At 42.7% G+C, this 26,854-nt stretch overlaps 1 protein-coding gene across 1 annotated transcript in view; it reads right to left on the bottom strand.

Moving 5' to 3' along the window:
- DICER1 (dicer 1, ribonuclease III) overlaps window positions 1-26,854 on the bottom strand; it is a 59,638-nt gene that overhangs the window by 28,976 nt on the left and 3,808 nt on the right. The window contains exons 2-10 of the mRNA XM_048485297.1: window positions 17,602-17,696; window positions 13,935-14,030; window positions 10,819-11,015; window positions 9,219-9,381; window positions 8,728-8,858; window positions 6,148-6,282; window positions 3,664-3,824; window positions 2,975-3,143; window positions 748-1,220 (exon numbers count right to left, since the gene is read on the bottom strand). Coding sequence (XP_048341254.1) covers window positions 748-1,220; window positions 2,975-3,143; window positions 3,664-3,824; window positions 6,148-6,282; window positions 8,728-8,858; window positions 9,219-9,381; window positions 10,819-10,962 — 1,376 coding nt within the window. The 5' untranslated portion in view covers window positions 10,963-11,015; window positions 13,935-14,030; window positions 17,602-17,696. The remainder of the gene's footprint in view (window positions 1-747; window positions 1,221-2,974; window positions 3,144-3,663; window positions 3,825-6,147; window positions 6,283-8,727; window positions 8,859-9,218; window positions 9,382-10,818; window positions 11,016-13,934; window positions 14,031-17,601; window positions 17,697-26,854) is intronic.

A 26,854-nucleotide genomic window follows, 5' to 3' on the forward strand; every position in this document is an offset into this window, starting at 1 on the left:
AGGATGAGGCTTGGGTTTCTCAGTGTACGAAGCAAGATGGCATCGACTTCCTGAACACCTCCATCCCGGGGGAATTTTAAAAACACAGTAGCAAATTGCTTTTATTTATGTGCCACCATATTAATCATATAAATATCTATTAACTTTTCCTTCCTATTCGTCCTGTACCTTTCTCTTGCAGTCAAAACCATTCATACTGCTCCTACTAGAACCATTCAATCTTGATCATACAATGCTTTACAGAGGTATGCTTTACCTTAGGACAGGGGTAGGGAACCTGCGGCTCTCCAGATGTTCAGGAACTACAATTCCCATCAGCCCCTTTCAGCATGGCCAATTGGCCATGCTGAAAGGGGCTGATGGGAATTGTAGTTCCTGAACATCTGGAGAGCCGCAGGTTCCCTACCCCTGCCTTAGGATATATATTAAAGTAACATTTGGATTCAATAGAGCAAAACGTCACACTTGAGCCAAAAGAAAAGACAGAGTATAACTATTTTAATAAATAAACTCTGCTCAGAAGAGTGGTGGGTAGGTGTAGGATCCACCCCACTGTATTAACAGATACTGATTCTATAATGCCTATTCCCTATATTATGGATATTTTTTTTCTTGTCCCAAATATGTTAATATACATCCGCAAAAGAAAAAGAGAGGACACTGACTATTCAGATATAATCCTTCAACTTCAGATGAGCATTTTCTGCAACCAACATTTCTTTTATTAATATTCCAATTTAATTATACCTGTTCAGAACAACCGCTGTGTATCTTCTTTCCACAAAAATTATTCCACATAAGATATTGGTAAAGGGAGAAGGGAAGTTTGTCTCTGTTTTCTCTTTCTCCTCAATTTCTTCATCCTCATCCTCATCCTCAGAATCACTCCAAGACACGTAATTATCCTGATTCCTATTATTATACCATTCAACGCTTTCAAACTGCTGCCGTTCATAGGGTTTATATTTACACAGGATTTCAAGCAGTTTTATGACCTTCGGGGTTACAAATTTCAGGTCAAGTGAGGCAGGCGAGAAGTGCTCTTCGCAGAGTGCATGGATTTTCCTTAGGAAAGTGTCTGTAAACAATAAAAATTTCCGGTGCAGCTCCTCTTGCTCATGTTTAATGTACTTCTGCAGCTCTCTCACCATCATGCCAGCTACTTTATCCGCACACCAAGGTCCCAGAACAAGCAACACTGCTCGGCAGTCAGACAGTATCTGCAAACGAAAGGCAGTTTTGTCAGTTTAGCTCAGCACGGTAATGCACACAACTTCTACAGCAGAGGTTCTCAATGTGTGGGTCGGGACCTCTTTGGGGGTCAAACGACCTTTTCAGAGGGGTCGCCTAAGACTCTGCATCAGTGTTCTCCATCTGTAAAATGGATAAATGTTAGGGTTGTGGGTCATCACAACATGAGGAACTGTATTAAAGGGTTGCAGCATTAGGAAGGTTGAGAACCACTGTTCTACAGGGTCCCTTAAGCAGTATATAAGGAAAACAATGGTTCTGAAAGCACAAAGTACTGACTTTATTTGTAGACAAAATTAAGGATTAAGACAGCATTTACTGTTCTCCACACATTTCATTTTAGAAGCAATCATAAACAACGTGAATACACGAAGCTGCCTTATACTGAATCAGACCTGGGGTCCATCGAAGTCAGTTTTGTCAAAGGCTTCACGGGTTGAATCATCTGAGTTAGGAGCTTCCAGGAAGAAGTCAGATTCCAGTAGCATTTTCTCCTGACACTTCACCACAGATGCAGGCAAAACGTCAGGAGAAAATGCTACTGGAACACGGACACACAGCCTGAAACCCCACCACAACCTTTTTGTCTTCTCAGACTGGCAGCAGCTCTCCAGGGTTCCAGTTGGAGGTCTTTCACATCATCTATTTCCTGGTCCTTTGCATATTAAACTGGAAATGCAAGGGATGGAACATGGAACCTTCTCTATGCCAAGCAGATGCTGTGCCACTGAGCCACAGGTCTCCTCTGACATTCCCCAGTTATAAAGGGATAATTTCAAGTGGAATTGCATCGACACTTTTATTATTGCTAAAGAAATCCAAATGGCCATACAACCGAGCATGTGGAAAGTTCTGAATGCTGAAATTCTAGTCTTGAAACAAGGCAAAGCTTGATATGCGTTTGGCACAGACACACCAAATACAACCCTTTTATAAGAATATAGCAGTCCCATGAAAACACCACACACGTTAGATAGTGCTGATCTAGTTCAACATCTGTCCCTTTAAAGCCTGTTTCTTCTTCTTGTGACTTTTAACGAACTTCCATTCCTTTTAGTTTAATAAGTAGTAATCTTGTTAGAATATCACTGAGTGAACCAGCCAAAAGTATTAATACGCTCAGAGAATAATGTAAGAATATTATTCATATATTCATTCCAAAGAATATAAATATTACATGCAGAAGGAATACCCTTCCATGGGCTTGAGGGCTAAATTAATCACCATTTTCCTAGTTTGCTTGCTAGGCTAGGAAAAGTGCTGATAATGTCTGTATTACAGTCTTGGCTGCAAACTGTTGCTCATGTCTTAGAATACCTCTTAGATACTGTAAAATAAATTTCAGACTGAGCAAGCTAAAGAACAGATTGCATGGTGCACAAAGTCTTCGTCCAGAGGGTGTAACTGAGGAAACAGACGTCTGGCTGTACTGACTCTAGAAATGCCTCAGGAGCTTCCATGATCTGACAAACAAGTCCCAACTTCCACATTTTTTAATTATTTCAAGTCTCATCTACCGAAGTCGGAGACTTTACTTTGATTTTTCAAACTGACTAGCTACTAATGGGCACAAGCCACCATGTGGTATGAAAGGAAAACTTATGGTATTTCTAAGTGGAAGGAGTCAGGCTTTCTATAGGCTTGACAGAGAAGGGGGGTGGATCTAACCTTTTTAAGGAGAAGTAAATTACAATTAAGCAAAATGATCAATGTGTATCCTTACCTGTTTAGAAATTAAAGTAGAATCTCTCTCTCTACAATGAATAGCTATGTTGCAATCATTCAAAAAGCTGAGTGCATCGTCCAGCTCAGTTAACAGCCTTTCGTAAAGACCACTTTTGTCAGTGTATGGTCCACAATCTACCACAATCTCACATGGCTGAGAAGTATACCTTTAGCAGGAAAAACAAATGTATTTGTCAACTGCATGTTTAGAAGAAGAGTTTCATATTTATACCCCACCTTACCCTCCTGTAAGGTAACTCAACGTGGCTTACAAGCTCCTTTCCCTTCCTCCCCCCACAATAGACACCTTGAGAGGTAGGTGGGGCTGAGAGAGTTCCAAAGAACTGTGACTAGCCCAAGGTCACCCAGCAGGAAACACATCTGGTTCACCAGATAAGCCTCTGTCACTCAGGTGGGAATCAAACCCAGTTCTCCAGATTAGAATCCACCTGCTCTTAACCACTACACCACACTGGCTCTCCAGCATCAGTTTAACAGCTGATGCTTACATTAAAGCATAAGAAAGTAGCAGAATTAGGCTGAATGGTTGGCAACATGGTCTGCATGGAAAGATGACACATATTTTTTTGCAAACGAGTTGAACCCTTCTGGATCAGACAGCCCAGATAGCCCATTTTTTAAATAAATGACATTCAGCAAATACAAATTTCCTTTCCAAAAACATACCTGTCCAAGACCACTAGATCAGTTGCTGTTTCAGCACTGCTCTTTAGAATTTTCTCCAGTTTTTGAATCTTTTCTTCTAACTCTGATGGATCACATTTCCCATTCAAAATGGAGGCTGTTAATCCCAAGATTCGAGGGCATGATGGACAACTCTCACAGATCTAAAAAAATAAAACCAAAATGACTCTTAAGGATGTTAATTTTGCTCCACTATTAGGACACCATCCAATGCTGTGAAGAAAATAAGTTAACAGTGGAGATCTGCTTCGGTGCCGCCCCACCAATGCAGTATTTTGCGCCCCACCAGTGCAGCACATCAGACCCGGGCAATGGCGATGACTTTTAGATTGGACGCCGCAGAGCCATATTTGGTCTAGTCACTGGGGTAAGTACCCCCTCTGCCAGCACATTTGCCCTTTGCGTCGATGCTGCCCCACCCCTCCACAAAAGCTAAAAGAACAAACAAGCCCCAAAACGAAAATTGCGGCATATCTCTGCTGGCAGCTCTGCCAGTGCATGGGACCTGGTTGGGTAGTGAAGGTTGATTCAGGTTGGCCTCACTCTCCGGCGCCGTGTTTTGCGATGGCAGGCCTGGGCAATGGCGGCGACTTCCGGATGGAGCACTGCAAAGCTATATTGGGTCTGGCCACCAAGGAAAGTAACTCCTCTACAGGTGCATTTGCCCCTTGCACACCAGTGCAAGAGTGTATCAACTCCAGAGAGGGACTGCTCCCCCACCCCATTGAAGAAGAAGAAGAGTTGGATTTATATGTCCCCTTTCTGTCCTATAGGAGACTCAAAGGGGCTTACAAACTCCTTTCTCTTCCCCCTCACAACAAACACCCTGTGAGGTAAGTGGGGCTGAGAGAGACCAGAAGAGCTGTGAGTAGCCCAAGGTCACCCAGCTGGCGTGTGTTGGAGAGTACAGGCTAATCTGAGATCCCCAGATAAGCCTCCACAGCTCAGGCGGCAGAGTGGGGGATCAAACCCGGTTCCTCCAGATTAGAGTACATCTGCTCTTAACCACTACACCACTGCTGCTGCCCACCTCCAAGACTGGCCAGATAGCCCAGTTTGAGGAGATGGGGGACACAGAAACAAAATACAAAGGCGAGGTTACCAGGTAAGGGGAGACAGTCCACATGGAGGTGTTTCTTTTCAAAAAAATGAGGGGAAATTGGTTGGGCAGAGTGCAGAGAACTGGATATAGAGATTGCTAAGTTAAGTTATTAGGAGAACGGGCTGGATTTATAGGAAGTATTGAGGCTTTGGTAATACTACATAAAAGTAATGAGCATTTTTGTTTTCAGCAATAAAAAGGGATCCTGGTCTTGTAAAAAGTCTTATGCAGTTATTTTGCTGCCTTGTAGAAGGTCAGGCCAGGCAACCTGGATAGCTTAAGGTGACTTCATCCACCCACTGTATACTTCCAAGCAAGTAACTTAATGCTGTATAAAAGGGTAGCACAGTTTCAACTGAAGTCCTAGTCTTACTGTGCGAAATCATGCAACGATCGCTCCCTAATTTTTTTAACACACGGTGCCAGCAACAGAGACACAATAACTTCTCTGCCAACTCACCCATTTGACAGTTTCATACGAAGCTGCCAACACTTAGTGCAGCACCTAACGCCAGACCCTCGTAATGGAAAGAGCATTAGCAGATTCTGCTTCCAGCAGCCACTACAAGCAGTGGCAATGGAACAGTATTTCCAGACATAAGTGCTTCTCTACAAGAAGCTTCGTGCACTCATCATAAAAAGAGTTTCCCAGCCACTAATGCCACCACCGCCCACTCATGTTTGTGCAGGCTCTATTCCTTTTTTGGCATTGGTTCCAACAGTGTTTGTTTTCCCTCAGAGCAGATTTCCCATCTTACACCAAATCCTTAGTAGAAGGAAGACTGACTCTCTTTCCTCGGAGGAAATTCAGAGAAGTGAACATTGCGCCAGATGAGCGAACTACAATTTTAGCACTAGCCTGGGAGAGCACGGCAATAGTGTAAGAAAGGGGTTTTTTTAACTGTTGGGACGCTGTATATTGTATGCTGTATTTTAAATGGGTTTAGTTGTTTTAATGTTATAGAACCATATTTATATTTATATTTGAGATTACAATTGTCTAATTACAATTGTGCTCTTCCTGTTATATCATATCATTTTATGTTGTACACCACCCAGAACCCTCCAGGGGTGGGCGGTATATAAAATTAATAAATAATAATAAAAGCCTGCTGTCCAGTTCTGGCTCCCTGCAGTGACTTTTAGCGTGTTGCCTTTTCTCTCAGTGACAAGGGAAGAAGGGGGCTCGAGGATATGCAGGCCCACCATTGTGGGCCAACCCCCCCCCCCCAAACGGAATGGAAACAACAAATGTCAGGGTAACTGGAGTGTTATTACATATTATCCAAGTCATTCACTTTGACATGTTATGATTTTTATGTCAAAAGTAAAAAAAGGAGACACAGATGGGTCACACAACCTACCTTCATAATTTCTCGGTAAGGGTGATTCTGGATTGCAAGATGGCACTCATCAAAAATAAGAAGATTAATGTTTGACAGGGATAAATGTTCATTTTTTAAAACATTCAAAGCTACATGACAGGTCATCACCAGAACCTGAAATATGAACAGAAGCATTTAGAAAGGTTATTTGTATGGCAAAACAGCATTAATAATAAGTCTAATTTTCCCTCCCATATGCAAATTCATGATATAAGATATCTCCCTTGAACATTACACCTCAATATGCCAATAGGCCCCTCTAATAAAATTAGAATCTTACATCAATTTCCCCTAATCTAAGGGCCGAACTGATGTCATTAGAATAACAGCAGTGTTTGCTTAGCTCCCTAACCCGCCCACTTTTCAAATAATGGCTAGTAAAAGTTACTTCATCCATTTTGCATTCCCTGATCCTACCAGCCAAGGAGGTGGAGTTTTTGGAGATTCCCAGAGAAGAGTGACATTATCTCTGAGTTTCCCCCAGAAAGAAGTAATGTAGCCTTCCATGTCCCTGCCCCTTGCCTCCTGCCAATCACCAGCCACTGCCTCCCATGTATACTGGGGTTGTTTTTAGTCACACGTAAATTTTCATGCTATCTTGCCCCCATCCAGGTATTGCCAATTTGAATGTACAGTGCACTTCGTAGTAAATGTCTCAGTTTTGGCAGCAATGTTGCAGTCAGAAATGCATCCAACGGTGAAGAACAAAGCTGGGGCTGCACTTCAGTTAATGTGGGAAGGACTGCATCTGATGCTATCCCCAGACATAACCCTTCTCTGCTCAGCTTTGATTTCTGTAGTGCTTTTCACAAGCAATCTGTTCCTGTAACACACCACAAAGCTGCCATAATGCAGCATTCCTTGAGCCTGGTTTTCACACTGTACTGTACAAATGGTACTTTTTTTGCCACTGGAATGCACAGTAATTAAGTGCTGTGTTAAGTGCTGTTGAGCCATTTTTGACTGATGGTGACCCTATGAATCAATATCCTCCAAAACAGCCTATTGTCATACAAACCTGTCTAAACAGTGATGGTTATGGAAGCCAGACATTTTATAAGATTGGGAAAATGTCTGAGGGTACAAAGTAGTAGCTTAACATTTTCTGATCCATACAAAATAATTCATTAAAAATAAAAAGGTCTATGTCAGGGGTAGGGAACCTGCGGCTCTCCAGATGTTCAGGAACTACAATTCCCATCAGCCTCTGTCAGCATGGCCAATTGGCCATGCTGGTAGGGGCTGATGGGAATTGTAGTTCCTGAACATCTGGAGAGCCGCAGGTTCCCTACCCCTGGTCTAATGTGCTGTACATCTCTGACAATGAACTGACAGAGGAAGTGTCTATTCTACCCAGTACAGAGATTTTCCAGTAACTCCTTTCCAGTAACTACTAAGAATTTTCAGTACCTTCATCAAATTACAATTTTGAGGAATCTGAGGGAAGACGTAGCAATTCAGTTTACAGAGTTGACCTGCCCAAACACTAAACAAGTGAATTAAAACAAATATAAGAACATAAGAGCCTGCTGGATCAGACCAGAGTCCATCTAGTCCAGCACTCTGCTACTCGCAGTGGCCCACCAGATGCCTTTGGGAGCTCACATGCAGGATGTGAAAGCAATGGCCTGCTGCTGCTGCTGCTGCTGCTGCTGCTCCCAAGCACCTGGTCTGCTAAGGCATTTGCAATCTCAGATCAAAGAGGATCAAGATTGGTAGCCATAGATAGACTTCTCCTCCATAAATCTGCCCAAGCCCCTTTTAAAGCTACCTAGGTTAGTGGCCACCTATAACTCTAAGTGAAAGTAAATCAAATAATTATCTAAATCACAAGGAAAAAGTACTGAAGAATGCAGCAAACATGCTGCTGGGGAGAATTTTGAAAGAATACACCTCGTGAGCTGTTTCTAAAAACATCACTGCTGTGCCTTCTCAAGGTTTCATTCGTCATTGTTGATGCGTCAATGAATGATCAATATCGCTCAGGATTTCCACCGCAGTAAGCAACAAGATTTCAATGGGACTGTTATGGTTGCTTCAAGGTTTTTCAGTTGCAGAACAAATCAATAGCTTAACCAAGCAACTCTCAACCTTCTCCAGAAAAATGCACTCCAGTAAAAAAGATCTTGAAGAAGCGTGAACTACTAATTAGCAAAAGGTAACAGCAAACAGAACAAAGTAACTGAACAATTCCACCGGGGGTTGGGGGTGGAGACATATTTCATAGTGATTTTAGTTCTGGAACCCAGGGAAAAGACTACTTTAGGAGCAATAAAACTGTGTAACTTGACAACAGCTAATTTTCAATCAAACAGTCGGGGAAATTAGAAGCAGCATGTGACGTAATGTTGGGGATACATTAGCCTTACTGCACCATTAAGTACAGGAAAGCTGCTATGCGTAGCAAAATAAAAAGCTCTTTTGCGCACACTGGTTGTTCCACGTGTTTTTCTGGATTTGCAGAATTACCAATTTCCTGGAAGTCAGAGCAACTTTGGCACTGGTTTATTTTTACAGACATTTATGGTAACAATAATGAAGAGACATGTTTTTTCTTACTTGGTATTTAGCAAATTCTTGGTTCCATTTCTCTTTTGACCACAATTCAGTAATTTCCCAATTCGAATACTCTCCCACCTTGAGATCGGAATGAGTTCTAACAGTTGACACTTGCTGAGCAACTTGATTTGCTTTAAAGAAGAGACGGAGTTTCAGCAATAAAACAACTTTTGTATTGTCAGGTTGACATACTGAACATAATAATCTTAACTAAAACAATAACGCAATTTTTCAGTTTTGATTGGCTTCTTGAGTTTGTACATCATTAAGCAGGTATAACGGCAAATGGCAACCATTTGCTTCCCTTAAATTTAAAAACGATACAGCCCCATACATAACTTGAAGTCATCTTCACGGGGGACTCTCTCTTCTCTTTAGTTATAATTTTCCGGGGAAAGGTAATATTTCCCCTAACTTTTAAAAAAGAACTGAACATTTTCTGAGACATGCACTTGTTATGCCCCTTACAAAAGGTTATGTAACTTGCTTACCAGAGTTGACCAAAAATACTGTTCTCTTTCCATTTTTGTTGAAGTCTCCCCTGATCTGATAGGACAGTTCTTTAATGAGTAGTACTGCAATAAAAGTCTTCCCTGAGCCAGTGTTTAAACAGACTATTGTGTTATGATCCAGAGCTGCTTCCAGCAGTTCAACCTGTATTGGCAAATAATGTATGTTAAAACTAATGGTTATTTTTTAAAAAAAACCCTAAAAAATGTACCTAGAGAGTCTTTAAATTAATCAATAAAATGCTGTCAAAGCCACAGATGTCACTTGGGCCAATAAGGTCCCCCAAAAGTGCCTTCTTTTGTTTTGAAACACAATCAACTCATAAAGCAACTTACTGGAATAATTTCTCTGAGCATTGATGCAGTTCTACTATTACAGTGGATTATCATGAAGTTTCTAAGGGACGACTTAGCAAGCAGGATATCTGGCCCCAGAAAAACTATTCCAAAACAACTTTTTTGCATTCATTAGCTCACAAGATCTATGTTTTGAAGCAGCAATTGCTCTGCCACAATCATCCCTACAAGAGTTATTAATCAGAGGTTTGTGGATGTAGAAACTGTGCAATTTCAGTTTTCCTAAATTACATTCTCATCTGCCCAAACCACTGAATGTATTTGCTTGGAGTACCACTCTACGGGGTCAAGCATTATGATTATGAGCACGACAGTCAAAACCTTCTGATATATTTGCAATGTTAATAATCATCACAGCTCTGGTAAGATTTTTACTAATCTAAACCAACTTGGTTAACTTCAGCAGCAGCTGGTGATAAATGCCTCTGGAATTAGAAGAGAACATAAGAACTGCTGGATCAGACCAGAGTCCATCTAGTCCAGCACGCTGCTACTTGTAGTGGTCCACCAGATGCTTTTGGGAGCTCACATGCAGGATGTGAAAGCAATGGCCTTCTGCTGCTGTTGCTCCTGAGCACCTGGTCTGCTAAGGCATTTGCAATCTCAGATCAAGGAGGATCAAGATTGGTAGCCAAAGATTGACTTCTCCTCCATAAATCTATCCAAACTCTTTTTAAGGCTATCCAGGTTAGTGGCCATCACCACCTCCTGTGGCAACATATTCCAAACACCAGTCACGTGTTGCGTGAAGAAATGTTTCCTTTTATTAATCCTAATTCTTCCACCCAGCATTTTCAATGTTTGACCCCTGGTTTTAGTACTGTGAGAAAGAGAAGAAAAATTTCTCTGTCAACATTTTCTACCCCATGCATAATTTTATAGACTTCAATCATATCCCCCCTCAGACGTCTCCTCTCCAAACTAAAGAGTCCCAAACACTGCAGCCTCTCCTCATAAGGAAGGTGCTCCAATCCTTCAATCATCCTCGTTGTCCTTCTCTGCACTTTTTCTATCTCTTCGATATCCTTTTTGAGATGTGGTGACCAGAACTGAACACAGTACTCCAAGTGCGGTCGCACCACTGCTTGATATAAGGGCATGACAAGAGATATTCCAAAAGAAATGCATGGTTAAAATATGCAGGCTAATCCCGTGGCCAGTCTCCCATAAACAGCTAGGATTAATTTTGATTTGTTGGTGTCATAATTAGGACTGTCTCTAGTACCTGATATTTTCTTGGCGTGTATATGTTATCATGAATTGCTTCTTGTTGCCACGGCAGTCCAAAAAAAGGACCCATTGACGAGGAAGCAGGGGTCATGAGCTGTAGTCCAGCCATGCTGAGGGACTGCAAAGCAGGGCTTTTCATTCATTCATTCATCCAGTGTTTCTGTCATTGCATTTTTGTTCCAGCACAGCTTACTGTAAGAAAGGGGAAAGAGAATTAGCATAATATACAAACTGAAAAGTTGGTCATTCACAGCTGTAGAGCGAATCAAAAATATTTAAACTGGTTAGGGGTGTGAGGTCACAAGCTCTCCTCCCCCAACTTCCTCCTTCCCAAATGAGCAGCGTGATCTTTCGCTACAATTAAGTCCAGTGGGGAAAATTCATGGTTGAGGAAAAAAACAGGAAAAGGGACCATGGGATCAAGCAGACCCCATCTCCAAAATAACCACGTTTTGAGAGCAAGTTGCGTTATGAAACTGACCCATCACAATACTATTCACGACCATTAGGGTTAATGAGATATAATTCTTTTTCCAGCAACATATCCATTTTGATCCATCCATTATTCAACGAACCCATTATTAATAACACAGAATTGCAAATTTGGAAAACTCTCCTAAGTGCAACATTAAGCAATCTGAAACGTATTCTAAAGTCCTGATGTCCCTAAGGATTTTAGAAGATCAAAACAGCATCACCAGTGTCGGCGCTCCACCTCACCGGGGTCCCGTGGGGGCCCCAGGTCCGTCCCACCTAACCATGTCGTCAGCCCTGGTGCCCGGGAGCTGGCTTAATTTTACCAAACGCTGAAGCCACAGGATAGCAGGGTCCCTAACTGTCCCTACCACCAGGCCACTCCTCACCTCCTCTTCCGCAAGCCACTATGCCTAGCCTGGCCCTTTGTTCTCCTGGGGTGGGGGTTGCCCTGCTCGTTTTGGCCGTGCTACACTGGCTTCTTTCAGCCACTCTCTCCTCTCCTCCTGTCTCCCCTCTTCCTCTTCTTCTCCATCTTCACTCTCCTCTCCCTCCTCTGTCCTCCCTCTCCTCCAGTCCCTCCCCCTCTTCCCTCCTTTGGTTTCCTTTCCACCTCCCCCCTCATCTTCCTCTTCCTTATATCTCTTTTTCCCCTCCCCCTGCCCCTGTCTCAGCCAAGCCAGCTGGGTCTTATCCCGCGCCCACCCTGGCCCATCCCCTGACTCTTAAGGGCAGCCGCATCATCCACGCAGGGGCAGAGACCCTTGGCTGTTGCTCCGTTGGGAGTCTGTGCCAGCTGAAGGCTGTCGCCACAGCTCCCTGGCCCGTCCTGGCCCCCCTGGTGTCCAGCGGCATCCGGCTCCATTGCCGCTCGCCCCGGGCTGTCACCACCCCCAGGGCTTGTCCCCTGCACCCGGCCCCGCACCCAAGTCTTCCCAGGCCCCATCCCTGGTGAGTCAGGGCGGTCGGAAGGTAGGTGGGTGGTGGAGGCTGGTTAGGCCTCAAGCAGTCCGGGGCTGGGGCCGTTACTCAGTCCGGACAACCAGTAATGAAGAAAAAGAAATAGAAAACACAAAATTCTGAAATTTTATTTCCCAGCTCAGTTGATGAAGGAACTTGAAAATATGCATTGTCCCCAGGTGAAACCATCTGATCCTATCTGCTGGCGAGGAAGAGGGAAATAAGAGCCTACCTTGCCAGCTTCAAAAATATATCAGACTAGAGACATGCAGAATAAACTGATTTTGTATTTATTTGGGGATAAAAGGGATCAAGCAGAGAAATTTGGAAGGGTTACAAAAAATATTGGACAGTGTGCTATGTCTTGGGAAACATGCGCAGTCACAATTCTTTCAGAACTCTCTCAGCCCCTCCTTCTTCACAAGTTGCCTGTTGCGGGGAATACGATTGTAAGTTGCCTTGAAACTCCTTACGGTGGAAAAAGTCTTATTATTTTAGGCAGAAATGTATTTGAAAATGCACTTGATTTTTAAATTATGGAATATCACTACAAAATGTTATGATCTTTTTAATAAGCACATTATGGTACGTAAAGATGCAAAATTATAGTGCTCAGGTCACACAATAAAGCTTTTTAAAACAATATTCTTTGTGTATAACTGGCAAATCTTAGCCATTCTAGTAAGGGTATAAATCCAGTAGATGGATGCACTAAAAAAACTCATCCAATTTTTAGTCACAAGAGAATATCATGTTTTTAGTCACAAGAAAAGAAAATTCTTTGACCCAGAATGTGATCCAAAATTCTCTTTAAAGTATTGGTTTTAAAGAAATAGCAGTGGCCATTTCCGCACGGCCCCCAGGCGCCCCCACGCCGGCAAGAATTCTGCCGGCGTGGGGGCGGAGGCTGTTTGCACGCAAGCGTGCGGGCGGCCTCAGGAGAGGCCGGCGGACGACAGGCGGCTCCGCGATGGAAACGCCGCCTCTGCCTCTCTCATTTCCCGCTCACCTTGTCCCCGTCGTTGACCTGCTGGCGCCTCGGAAGCCTCTCGCCCACAGCCTGCCCTCCAGGCCTCCAGGGGTCGGAGGACAGTGAGGGAGGGAAGCTTCGGAGGCCAGTAGGGCCGGCCAACGGGACTCTTAAAGGTGGAGTGGGAAAGGGAAGGGAACACAGCGTCTTCCCCGGGAGGTAGCTGTTAAGCGCACTGCGCGGGAAGAGCGTGCTGTTCCTCAAAACAACCCAACTAAAGGGTTGTTTTTTAGGGCGGCCTGACGCCGCCCTGAGGGGAGGGGAAGGGCAGGCCAGCTCGGCGCTGCTGCTGCTTTCAGCAAAGCGCCCACCGCCTGTGCGAACGGGCGGCGTCGTAGAGGCGGCGCTTATTACCGCCCCCAGGCCGCCGTTTTTGGCCCATGCGGAAACGGCCAGTGTTAAGCAGTGGGTGAAGCTGCAACGGGATGGAGGGGGCGAACCCCAGGCGTGTGCCATTGTTGTCACGTGGGGGTGGAAAATCACCCCCAGGTCCCTCTCCCAGGGGCGTGGGTGAGGCACGGGCGGGGCGGGGGAGTGTGTGGGGGAGGTCGTGGCTTAGGCACAGTTTCCTCTCCCTCCGTCCCTTGTGTTGAGTGCTGATGAATAAAGATATGCATTATGGGCCCCATTAAGAACCACAGACTTACTGTATTAATTTCTGCGACCTCTGTGTGTATGTTCTCTGAACTGCATTTTGACACCATTATATCTGCTTGTAAGTTAATCACATCTCCGCTGAACTCCTGCAAAAATAAAGAAAACTTTGTTAAAGATACTCATTTACAACAGGCTATATGAAACATTGGTTTGCTGATAGCAGATCACTTCTCCTAGCAGCCCTCCCCCCTCCCCCGCTGCAAATCCCCACAATGTGTCCAGCACTGCTCCTGGAGGCCCCACGAAGCTCAGGTGCATAATTTAAATGGGACAGTTTGCTACATTAAGTGGGGGAAGACGGGAAAGTTCCATTCTTTGAAAAGAGCTCTGGCCATAGTATGTAAAGGCAAAGGTACATAGTCAATGTAAACACGGGAGTGATAAGGACACATCATATGACTGTGCTGACCCCTCAATTTTTAAGGAAACTAATTAGTTAGTGATTACAGAGAACAACGAATCCTTAGAGCCACAAGCTTAAAATAGGAAGAATGAAGATTTTTCTCCTCACAAAAATGGAATTTTAACATTAGAAAATTTAAAATATATATCTACTTTTGTGCTTTGACTTCTTGAGTAAGAATGGATATAAGTAATGATAGTGCCGTGGGGGGGGGGGGGGACTGCTTTTGCAGGTGCAGTTTTATCCCTTCTAGCTGTGGCCTTGGGAGTTCTGCGGCTGGGAAGAGACTCCAGGCCAGACAATGCAAACTATCTGCTTCTCATGTGGGGGTGGGGATCTTACACTCAAATTATCAAGAGTTTGGCGCGGTTTTCGCCAGAACTCTCTTTCTATGTTCCTGATGTGTCTTCAATAAAAGCCTTGAACCAATCAAGTGATTTATTGTCTGAATGGGGAATCTGACTACACACACACACACACCTTTTCCATTCTTACTCAAGAAGTCAAAACACAAAAGTGGATATGATATTATAAAATTATATATACAATAATTAAACAACACTAATTATGCAGAAGGTACCCTTTTGAGGAATACAAAGTTCTTTCAAAGAGAAGCATTTCCCCAGTGCCAACTCTTTACCCCCACAATTATTCTTCACTGCACAGTCCATGGGGAAAATGCATGTCAAAGAGCTTGGAAGGGATCGTGCTGAAACTGTAGACAATCTCCTTTCAAGCTGCTACTGCAGTCACTTTAACTAAAGAAGGCAATTGATGGCGCATCCTGCACCATGATACTTCACTCTCGCGGACTAACAGTGAAATTTAGGACAGAGTTACTCCAGTCTAAGTCCACTGATTTCAGTGGGCTCAGACTGGAGAAACTCTATTCTGGATTGCCCTGTGAAGCACTTCCAAAAGCCAGAGGGAGGGATAACACTGCGGATGGACTCCTTGGAAGTGGTGGGACAGTGGCCGATTTAAAGGAGACAAACATTTTCAGGTGGTGAGAGAGTATAGCAAAAGCAGGGTCATCCGCCTCCCACCCCTTCCGTCTAGCTGGTTCACGGAATTCCGAATGTTTTTTATTCAAATGAAATGGACCGTTTATAGCTATTACCACTCCCTTGCCAATGGTCAGACATCTTCCCCTTCCTGTTCAGCTATTTTACTGCATTTCCTAAATAGTACTCTAGAACAAAAGAATGTGTAAAAAACCTTTCCACTCTCTCCTTGTCTTTTGTCGTTTCCCCACTTTTCCGAACCTAGCTTATAATCAGAAGTCAAAGGAAATTGCGGAATAAATACATGCTCCCAGGCAGGTCCCTTTCACATCTGCTTCATCACTCCTGCGACACAAAGGTATGAAAGGTCTGGGTAGAAAGGTATGGCAGTAGGATAGGCAAACTGTGAACAGCAAGCTGTGAACACCTTTCAACACTGTTGCAGTTTTATAGGAGGCAATTTCTTTTGTCTATACTCTCAGATTCAGTATGGTGGGACTCCCTGCCAACTGAGACCCAGCCCTGTGGGACCTAGCTCAGTTCCACAGGGCCTGTAAGATGGAGATGTTGCACCAGGTCTATGGTTGAGGCAGCAAACATAACCATCAATGCTGCCCTCCCTACCCTTTCCTATTATATGTTTTTATCAATTAGTATGGGATTGCTAGGAGCCGCGTGGCATAGTGGTTAAGTGCTTGCACTGCCACTCACACGGTCAGGAGTTCGAGCCCTCTGTGAGTCAGATATCCTGGTAGCTGGCTCATGGTCAACTCAGCCACCCATCCATTCCTTGGTCGGTAAATGAGTACCTAGCACATAGCTGGGGGGTAAAGAATAGCTGGGGAAAGCAATGGCAAACTACCCCACAAAAACGGCTTGCCTATAAAATCACTGCTTGCAGTGGTACCCCACGGTCGGACACGACTGAAGGGGAAACTTTACTTTACTTTATGGGATTGCTGCATTGGATTGGTTCATGCTACTGTGCACGTCCCTCCTCCTTGGTTATTCAGCCAGGAATGTTTTATTAGACTGCTTTGATTGTGTGTTCCTGCATTGTACTGGGTTGGACTTTATGGCCCTTGGGGTCTCTTTCAACTCTATGATTCTATGTAACAAGGCATCAGGGATCACTTAACTGCTGAGTATTTGATGGCCTTTAGTTATATGGAAAGGTATATTTTTGTATTTATATTATATTACACTAAGATTTCCTGAGCCCATCCTTGGATAGGAAAGGGTGAGATATAAATCCAATCAGCTAAACAAAACTCAGAAGCTAAGCAGGGTCAGCCCTGGTTGGAGTCTGGATGGGAGACCTCCAAGGAATACCAGGGTCAGGGTGCAAAAACAGGCAATGGCAAACCACCTCTGAAGATCTCTTGCCTTAAAAATCCTATGGGGGCACCATAAGTCAGCTGTGACTAGATGGCAACACACACACACACACACAAATAAAACTGAACAAATAACGTGAAATTTTTGTCCCACTCTTAAAAAAAAATCCCATTGGAAGATGATGAATCTTGTGAAATACAGTCCTGCTTGGCAAGTCACCATGTGGTGGCGGTGGGGCAGGGGATGGAAAGGAGTGCCCTGAGAAAGCCAAAAGCTGCCGGAGAGGCAAAATATGTTAGGAAGTTGAACATGCATGGACTACAGAATAAATCTGGATTTTCACATTCACTCATCGCATCAAAGCACAGTGAGCCGGTACAAACAAGGGTTCAGAATCCCCACTAAGCACTCAGTAAGGCACAGTTTATCTGGCAGTTTATATATTCTTTCGTGTTCAGTTTGTGTTCAGACACTCTAAAAAACCAAAGTCTGATCAAACTTTAACTTACAAACTGTGACTTACACAGGGTTCATTAAGACATCATGGTAAATAAGAGCATTCACATCAAGACATATCAAGATTACTAAATTACAAAGCTTTCAGTCACTCTGCAAGACAGATAGAATCTTTGTCCTAAAACCAAAATGATGTACAGAACAATATTTTAAAAGATTATCTTTATCAAGTCAGTAAAATGATCCTTCCACTAACCTTAAAAATAAGAATGAACAGACAGACAATTACCCTGGGCTCAAAAAAGGAAATAGGTTTCTAAATGAATGTATCTATCTCTGAGTAATACCTTCCAAACCATTTTGATAATCATTTAAAAAAGGTTAAAATGACTTAAAGCAAACTGAGTCTAAAATGAGAACTGCTTCTCAAATAACACTCAAAACTGAGGAACGTACCTTAGAATTATTTCAGAGCATTTTTCTTCCTTGAATCTTGATAGAGAGGTTTTCCAGAAATTCCAAGCCTATGATTTTGTTTCACCCTAGGTAACCTAGAAGGCAAAACAAAGGAAGCACACTTTAACAAATTCTAATAAAACCCAAACATGTCACATACCAGTCTGCTTTCCTGTATTTTAAATTTTAATATTTAGCTCCAAAGCAACAGCACATGGCTCTCAAAATCTAATCAAATTTCCTTTTCGGCCAAGGATAGACACAGTGAGTGTATGAAAGATCTGCTTTAAGGACTAAACGTCTTTGCATATTTTCTATTTTATCTGGTAGTTAACTGAGATCCATTTGCAATTGGTTCTATTTTGCTGTAAAAAAAACCCTTGAGTAAAAGTAATACTTGCTGCTTTAGGACAGAGACATGCATCCATTTTATGGAATGTATCAGGGGTCCCCACTTGTTTCAAGTCTGTGGGTGCAGGGGAGTAGCTTACTAAAACAGCACCTAGGGTGCACCCTGGGTGCTGCAGGCCTCCCCCTACAGCCAGGCACAGCCTGCCATCAGGGCCAGCACCCCACCTCGATCTCCACATGCAGTTCAGAACAATACAGCCTGTTTGCTGCTGGCCTCAGCTGACTGGGTTTAGCTTTAAACTGCAGGCTGGCTCCCAGTCATTGCAGTGGTGGTGACAGCTATATTGGGATTTAAAATCCCACAACTAAATAGAATTTTTAAAAGGCAAGAAAGAAAGAAAGAAAGAAAGAAAGAAAGAAAGAAAGAAAGAAAGAAAGAAAGAAAGAAAGAAAGAAAGAAAGAAAGAAAGAAAGGAAGGAAGGAAGGAAGGAAGGAAGGAAGGAAGGAAGGAAGGAAGGAAGGAAGGAAGGAAGGAAGGAAGGAAGGAAGGAAGGAAGGAAGGAAGGAAGGAAGGAAGGAAGGAAGGAAGGAAGGAAGGAAGAAAGAAAGAAAGAAAGAAAGAAAGAAAGAAAGAAAGAAAGAAAGAAAGAAAGAAAGAAAGAAAGAAAGAAAGAAAGAAAGAAAGAAAGAAAGAAGTGGTGGCAGATCTGCACGTAAGCTTTCCAAATATCTAAAAATAAGTCCATATGCAATTTTCATCTATATGCCATGCATTCAAATACTGATACAGTTATAAGATTCTCGCTGCACTGATTCACTGGAGGTGGACATTTATCTTTGTAATACCAGCCTTTGGCTGTAGTGACGACATAAAGGGTCAATTTTCATTGACCACTGGTTAGACTTCAAGCAACAGGCAGATAGTTTAACATATACATCCTCAAAAATCCATGAACATAGTAATACAAAATTAATGAGTAATAACTTCTTCCCAGCAAAACCAAATAACTGGACACCACCATATTATATGTTTAAGGGATACATTCTGTGAGTTACAATGCCAGCAATGACACTTATTCAATCTTTTGCTACAGAGTTCCACAGGTGTCCAATATATCCTAAACATTTTTTTTTTGCTGAATAAATTGCAACTTAAGATCCATGAGGAAAGAATATAAATTTTAAGGCTATATCCCATTGCTTTGACAAAAATAGGGCTCTCTAGCTCCTTATTCCACTCATTCCTGAGACTGTGAAAAATGACATCAAATAATTATCGACAAATATTGTAAGTTTCATTTTCTGCACTGATTCAATTAGCGTTTCCAGGTACAAAGTGGGCTCTGAGAAATTTAATGCTATAGGGTCATTTTTAGATACCAACAGATGTTGCAACTTTAAACGCTTCCATTCAACGTAAGTTGAAAAGTCACATCTAGACCTCTACTGAGAAAATCACAAAAGCTCATAATCACAGTTTGTCACCTGGTCCAATGTAAAAATCCCCTTATTGGTCCAAGCCATCTATAGAAAAAATTTCTTCCCCCGCCCCACCCCATTTTTAGGTCTGGCTTGGCCATAATGTTAATTTAGCAAATTAAAATGGATCAAAGTGATATCATTGTGACATTATGCAACATTGTTCTCTAGCTGCAAAAACCAGCCAGAGAAATGGGATCTACTCTGGCATAAACAGACCCTAAGGCACTCCACTTAAAGAGGGCGTCAGACAAGAGGCCTCCAAAAGAATCCAAGATGGATAGTCTAACTGCAAGGAACCATCCCAATAATTAGTACCAATTAACAAGCATGCCTGATAATATAAACTAAGATCAGAGAAACAAAATCCTCCATCAAACGGAAGTTATCTCCTCTTTGTAAAAAATCCAAGGCTTTTAGATTTTTCTGCAAACCCTTCCACTCTCTGGCCTTGACCTGGAGATTTAATTTATCTGCAGATCACCGTGTAGCCAGCCATTACATATATGATGATGATCATATGATTAAATATACCATTTCCTGCTACAGGTTGTCACTAGGTTCCAAGTTAGTGAAAGATGGTTTTGATACCGCTCATTCTTCTCCTTCCCAGATTTCCGTTCCTACTTGTAGTGTGAAGTTCTCTTATCAGTTTGCACAGGTGTGCCCTCAGCAAACTGCACTCTTGCCATGTAGAAGATGCTACCACCACTGAGTAAAGTTTCACTGAACGGAAGTTTTAAAATCTGATCCACCTCCGCTGATGCCTTTCTACTTACTAAAACTACCAAAAACGTTTAATATTACAATGGAGACCATTAAAACAGAGACCGCTAGTCCATCTGTCTCCCCCCAATCCATTTACAACCTACTGTATGATACCCCTAACCACAAAGGAGTAGAAGTTTAATTTGTACAGCAGGCCCTAACATATTGCTGGTCAGACTTCATGCCAAAGACTGGGCCAAGTTCTAGTACAAAAAAGCAAGCTTACAGCACATTAGCATGTAAACAGTCTTAGTGCTCTCCTCTGGACAATAGGCCTGCTGCAGAACTCACCCATCCCTTCCTGTCTAATAGCCAAAGGAACACACAACCTGCCAGAATGACACCATATAGTAGTGGCACCAGTAACTGCAATAAATAAGCTATCGCTTTCTCACAGAATCGGTCACCAGCGCATTCCCTTTATGCAGCATACCTGGAACTGTTATACAGTATATGGAGGAACAGTTAGCATCAAGAGAGGACTGCATATCATTTGGCTTCTTCTATAGTGTATACCCTGTTTCTCCAAAAATAAGACATCCCTTGAGAATAAGACGTAGCAGAGGTTTTGCTGAAGTGCTAAATATAAAACACCCCCCGAAAGTAAGATGTAGCAAAGTTTTTGTTTGGAAGCATGCCCGTCGAACAGAACACCAGAGCATGCAGCTGTGGAGTGGAAAAATAAGACATCCCCTGAAAATAAGACATAGCGCATCTTTGGGAGCAAAAATTAATATAAGACACTGTCTTATTTTAGGAGAAACACGGTAGTTCTTGTACATGACAAGGGAAGGAAAGTTTGCACTATATGACAAAGGGACAGCAGTGAAATATGATCTTGATGTAACTTTAATTTTGTCAGTTTTATCTTGATCATCGCCATCTTACCCAATAACAACAATATCCTTAAAATATTATATAAATTACTACATTTTATTCCTTCCACCACACTTGGGGGGGATTGATTCTATAAAATATCATCATTTGTACAAATATTTCCTCCCCTTAAAAGCGATGATTTCTGTAAAGCGTTATGAAACCCATCCCAATTACATCTTAAAAATGCAAACACCACAAAGTTGATGCAAATCAAATGCCCGTTTAGTATGCAGTAAGACAAACTTTTAAGAAAAGTTAAAATTGCCCATGGCTGTGCTTTACAGTGCAAAATAGTCAGGGCTGCCGGCTGGGTGTGGCAGCCGGGAAATATATTCCACACAATTACTCCCCACCTTTAAAATAATTCACATAAGGAAAAGAATAAGTCATAAAAAGTAGACCTATTTTGCAATCAGATGAGTGCAGTCAATCCATCAGCACAAAATAAGCCTTCCAAGTGTTTGCTGTGTTGTTGTTTTTTTCAAACAAAGCCCCAGGCAAGTGGTCAGAAGATGGCATTTTCACAGCCTCTGCATTTTTTCCCCCTGCCTTGGTATGCCTTAGCAGCTGCTACTGAAGGGCTTGTGTGGGGGGTTCCAAATACAAGATTTGCATAAATGTAAATCGCATGCTCCTCCTTCCTACACAGCTAAGACAGAATGGCAAATTGCCTACATATACAAAGGAGCAGTGAGGGGTTTTGTGTGCTCTCCCTAAAAGGCCCCTTCACTTTGAAATGTACCGGTATACTCCTTTTACTCAAGACAAGCTGCTCCATATTACAACCAATAATATTTCTAGCGTATCCTTTCAACTTACAGGGGTGGTTAACGCAAGTTGTCTCATCAAAGACTTCTTAAAAATGTTCTCAAGATATACTTCTCTTCTTTACCCCCCCACCCCCCTATTTGCAATTGGAAAGCTTCCATCATGAACTGCCCGGACTTCATGGTGACTGCCACAGTTGGTGATTTCTTTGTCAAGCAGACTACCAAGAGAGGTTTATGTTTCTCCCAACATATATTTGAACAGCTCTCCTCGGTGCAATTCCTTGGCTAGCTTAAGTGGGTAACAGGTTGCATTGGGAGCAAAGGCAACCAATGTAAATTGTTACCATCCTCTTCTATATGAAGAACATAAACTACTTTAGAGACCTAAAATGAAATCTAGCCCATGGACAGGTTTTGGACATGATTTGAACTCTGCTGTTCAACACATGATTTGAACTCTGCTGTTCAACACATGATTTGAACTCTGCTGTTCTGAAGCAAGCAAAAAGTGATGCTGATGCAGAGACATTCAGATATCCTGGGTCCTGATTTAGAAAGCCTGATTTAGAAAGCCAAGGCAGATTTACCAGAATATTCAGCTGTGTTATAGTAAGATGGCATCTAACTCTTAGTCAGAATAGTGTAGTAGTTAACAGCAGGTAGACTCTAATCTAGAAAACCAGGTTTGATTCCCCACTCCTCCACATGAGCAGCGGACTGTTATCTGGTGAACCAGATTTCTTTCCCCACTCCTACATTCCAGCTGGGTGATCTTGGATTAGTTAGTTTTCCGGAACTCTTTCAGCCCCACCTATCTCACAAGGTGTCTGTGGTGGGAAAAGTAAAGGAAAGGAGTTTGTACAGGAGAGAAAAGCGGGGTATAAATCCAAATTCCTCCTGATGTGAAAGGAGAATTTGTGAGTTCAAAAGAAGCTTTGTGCGACTGTGCTTCTGAGGTGGCCTTTCTGTCATCTGTTTTGACCAGAATCTTTTTTCAAAACACTTAGTATAAGTATAGCAATATCATATCGATAACAGTACCAACAGAGATGATAAAGGAGCTCTCATGATAAAGTAGGATTAAGGATCGTACTTAAAATAAGACCAACCCTTTTTCAAAGTCATTAGAACTTAAAAACAACTGTTTTCATCTCAGTGCTGCTGAATTAATGATGAAGAATTTATTGTTCTTTTTAAAATATTCGTATGTTTTGGGTAGTGTTTCAGCTCAAAAGCTTTTCAGCTAGAAATTCATGATATAAACATTATACATAAAGGCTATCAACATGCTTGCCTGGGGCAAACATCAGAAGAGAGCCAATATAGGCTGGTAGAAGATCCACTTCTTGCCCCAGCAGCCAGGAAAGTGTTAAATTGTACACAGAATGTTTTAAGATCGGCAAATTGATACAAGACTCCTGATCAGATTGGCATTATGTCCTTTGTTCGTTCTTAAAATGTAGCCAGGTAATACACTTCAAACACTGCTCTTATATATATATAAAAAACCTTATCACAAGAAACTGTACCAAAGGATACCAACAAACTAGACTTGTTCTTTAGTATCGATGATTCTTGGCCAGATAGTAATTTTGTAGAATCCAAAGAATGTTTCTCCCAAATAACTGCATTCAAACTACGGGACCAAAATAGCACTAAAATCCATTTTGGACTGCAGTAGAAAAACAGGAGGAGAATAAGTAGCACTCTGTTGACAGAAGACCTTCAGCCAGCAGAAAAGCTCCATGAGATCCACCATCAGTCTGGGTAAGAAGTATGTTTATGCTCAGCAGTAGTGTTTAACCCCACCTTAATCACATAGCTGTTCCTCTCTCCGTTTAATGCTGCCCCATGGAGACAGAGTTCCAAGAGGAGAAGTAATAGCCAGTACTAATCAAGTTTAAGAGGGAATGTCAATTTCACCTGAAACTCTGCAGGAGAAAGACTGCTTGCTAGACTGTTCAAATAATTCCCCAAGACTTTCTTTGCTAAAGCCATGCTGATGTTCTGTCAACAGCTCCAAAGCCAGTGCCCAAGAAAGGTAACCCCGGTCGAGTCTCAAGAGAACGGGAAGAGACGGTGTTTGAGTGGCTAAGTCGCATGAGTTTGTGTCTCTCTTTTTTCTAAGCATAAGCATAAACTCTCTCTTTTGGAGAGAGAGTGACCACCTGACTCCGGCGTGCCCGAAGAAGCCAACTGGACTGGAATCAACCCCACTATTGTGTTTTCCCACGCAAAACCGTCCCGGGAAAGAAAAGGCTGGAGCGCAACCCTGCAGTTGGATGACGCTTCCCCCAAGGAGACATCTGAGAGTGAGACCAGCGCCAAGCCAGCAGGAAACGACAGCGCCTTGGCCTAGAATGATGACTCTGATGGCCAGGTTGGAAAATCAGAGGACCCTCTGAAGATGCCAGCCACAGATTAAGGTAAAACTTCAGGAGAAAATACCACTGGACACAGTTAGATGGGTCTGTATCTCACTGGGACACAGCCACACAACCGGGAAAACCCACAACATCCTAATACTGTTACGGTAGTCTTTAAGGTAGGGTGCCTTAAAGGTGTCCTTTTCAACAAAAAAATGTCAGCAAGGATGGAAAAGCTGCACAAAACCTAAGCAAAATCCTGCACCCCAATCTAACCAAGGCCAATATACCCACAAGAGATTGTACAGGCAGACAGTCTAAAACCTCAAACCATAATGCAATCTCCAGCTGCATAGCAATATGAAAGCTTGTTTCATATCTCTTGCTTTAAAATGCAAGTTTATTCCCAACAAAGACATACTGTCCCAAAACTGAAACAGAGGTAACAATATGTGCCTTGAGCGGGAAGGGTCAAAAATAAGCTCCAACATGCCCAGTTAAGAAAGGGATATAATTATAATATCACCTGCCTTTTTGATGCCAACTGATGGGTCTGTATCTCATTAGGCAGCTCTTAAAATATAACTTTATTTCTAGCAATGTTATTACCTCTACAGCTGGTTCAAAAAAGGTTACAGACAGCAGACTGTGACAGTCCTAAAGCGGGACTGCTAAATTGTTTCTGGGCACATTTCAAGGAGTTAAACAGCCTGGGATCAGAGTAACTGAAGGTCAGTCTACTCCCCATATTGGCTAAGATCAGCATACACTTTGGCAAACAGCAACCTCATAGGGCCTTCTCTGTAGTGATGCCTTGATTGCAGCAATCCTCTCTCACAGCTGTTTGCCTGGCACCTGCCGAGTTAAGTTTCAGGTACCAGGCCACAACCATTTCCCCGGACATTTGATTAATGCATATGTTCTTTATAATCTTTCTACTTTTAATGAGAGTCAAAATAGTACAGTACAGTGCCAGAATGGGACTAGGGAAACCTGGATTCTAATCCCAATTTAATCCTGAAGTTCACTGGGTGACTTTGGGCCAGCTACACACATACTCAGACTACCTTAATTCACAAGCTTGTCATGAGGAATGAATAACAGAAGAACCATGCAAACTGCCCTAATCTCCTTGGAAGAAGGGCAGGATAAAAATGCAACAAATGCTGTTTTTATTCTTCAGGTCTTATCCCTATCCATACAATGATGTGTTTTGGTATGAAGTGCCTTAAGAACTGAATACCAAAACAGCCAAGCGTCTATCCCAAGGGTAGGGAACCTTTAACACTCAAAGAGCCATTTGGACCCATTTTCCACGGGAAAAGGAAACACTTGGAGCCGCAAATAATTTTTGACATTTAAAATAAAGATAACACTATATATATAGGGTTTTTTTTTTACCTTTTACTCTGCTCATTTTGAGAAGCGCATGGATGCACCCGCCCTGCTACCTGCAGGACGGGCAAGGATGAAGCCGGCGGCTCGGCCTCACCGGCCGCCTGGAAAGCACCCGCCCTGCTCCAATGGGGTGGGCGAGAGGGAAAGCCTGCAGCGCAGCGCGGCCCAGCCGACCGTGGACAGTTGGTGCGCCTGCCCTGCTGCCTGCAGGGCGGGCAAGGATGGGGCCAGCGGCTCGGCTCGTAGAGCCACAGTGCAAGGGCAGAAGAGCCGCATGCGGCTCTCGAGCCGCAGGTTCCCTACCCCTGGTCTATCCCCTTCAACTCCACTGCCAATGGAAGTTACCAAAAACGCTAATTATTTCTCACATCAACTTACCTATTATGCATTTTGCAATATAACATCAAAGTAGTATCATAACTGATCTCCAGGGCTTTTTGAGTCTATGGAAGTTGAAGGATCTGTTCTCATTTAACACATTTCTACAGCATGCTTAAATCTTTTATCTGGTTTTTAAAAAACATATTTTTCTATGGGTGATTCTCTCAGATTGATAGATGTCAGCAAAAAGAATGCCTAGGATTTTGCCAGTTCCACTTTCAAATTCCCCAACACTGTCATTCACATTCACTCACCTACAGGTCACTCTTTAGACATGAAGCTGCGCAATATGAACCAGACCACTGATTCATCAACGTCAATATTACATACACAGATCTGAAGGTTGTCCAAAAGAAGTTTTTTGAATCACCTGATCCTTTTAACTAGAGATTCTGACAACTGAACCTCAGACTTCTTGCATGCCAGGCAAATTCTTGACCACTGAGCCACAGCCTCAGACATATCTGATAAGCCAGCTCTAGATCCAAAGCACTGAATCCATATGAAAAACAAGGTAGCAAGGCAATTTAATCAAAAAGAAATTAAGTGATTTCTTAACTCTCAAACCAGGGCAACTACAGCTCCAAGATAAGGTCCAGAAACCCATCCTGAATTGCTGTTTTTGACATGGCAATCTCTTGAACTTACTTTATTGAAATAGTGGCCAGAAGAGCAAGGGGAGAACTTCTCACTGGAGGAAAAAGGTAAGAACCCATTTCTATAAGTGTCTGGCAGAAACTGAGGTTGGGACAATGACTTTTCACCTCTCTGGAGCAAGCATGGGGCCAGCAACTGGTCCTTTTAAGGAAAGGAAAAAAGCACTATAAAATTCAGCTATGGACAGAAAGGTTTAGCTATAC

The sequence above is a fragment of the Sphaerodactylus townsendi genome, linkage group LG02 (assembly GCF_021028975.2).
Source record: "Sphaerodactylus townsendi isolate TG3544 linkage group LG02, MPM_Stown_v2.3, whole genome shotgun sequence".
In the NCBI taxonomy this organism is placed as follows: Eukaryota; Metazoa; Chordata; class Lepidosauria; order Squamata; family Sphaerodactylidae; genus Sphaerodactylus; species Sphaerodactylus townsendi.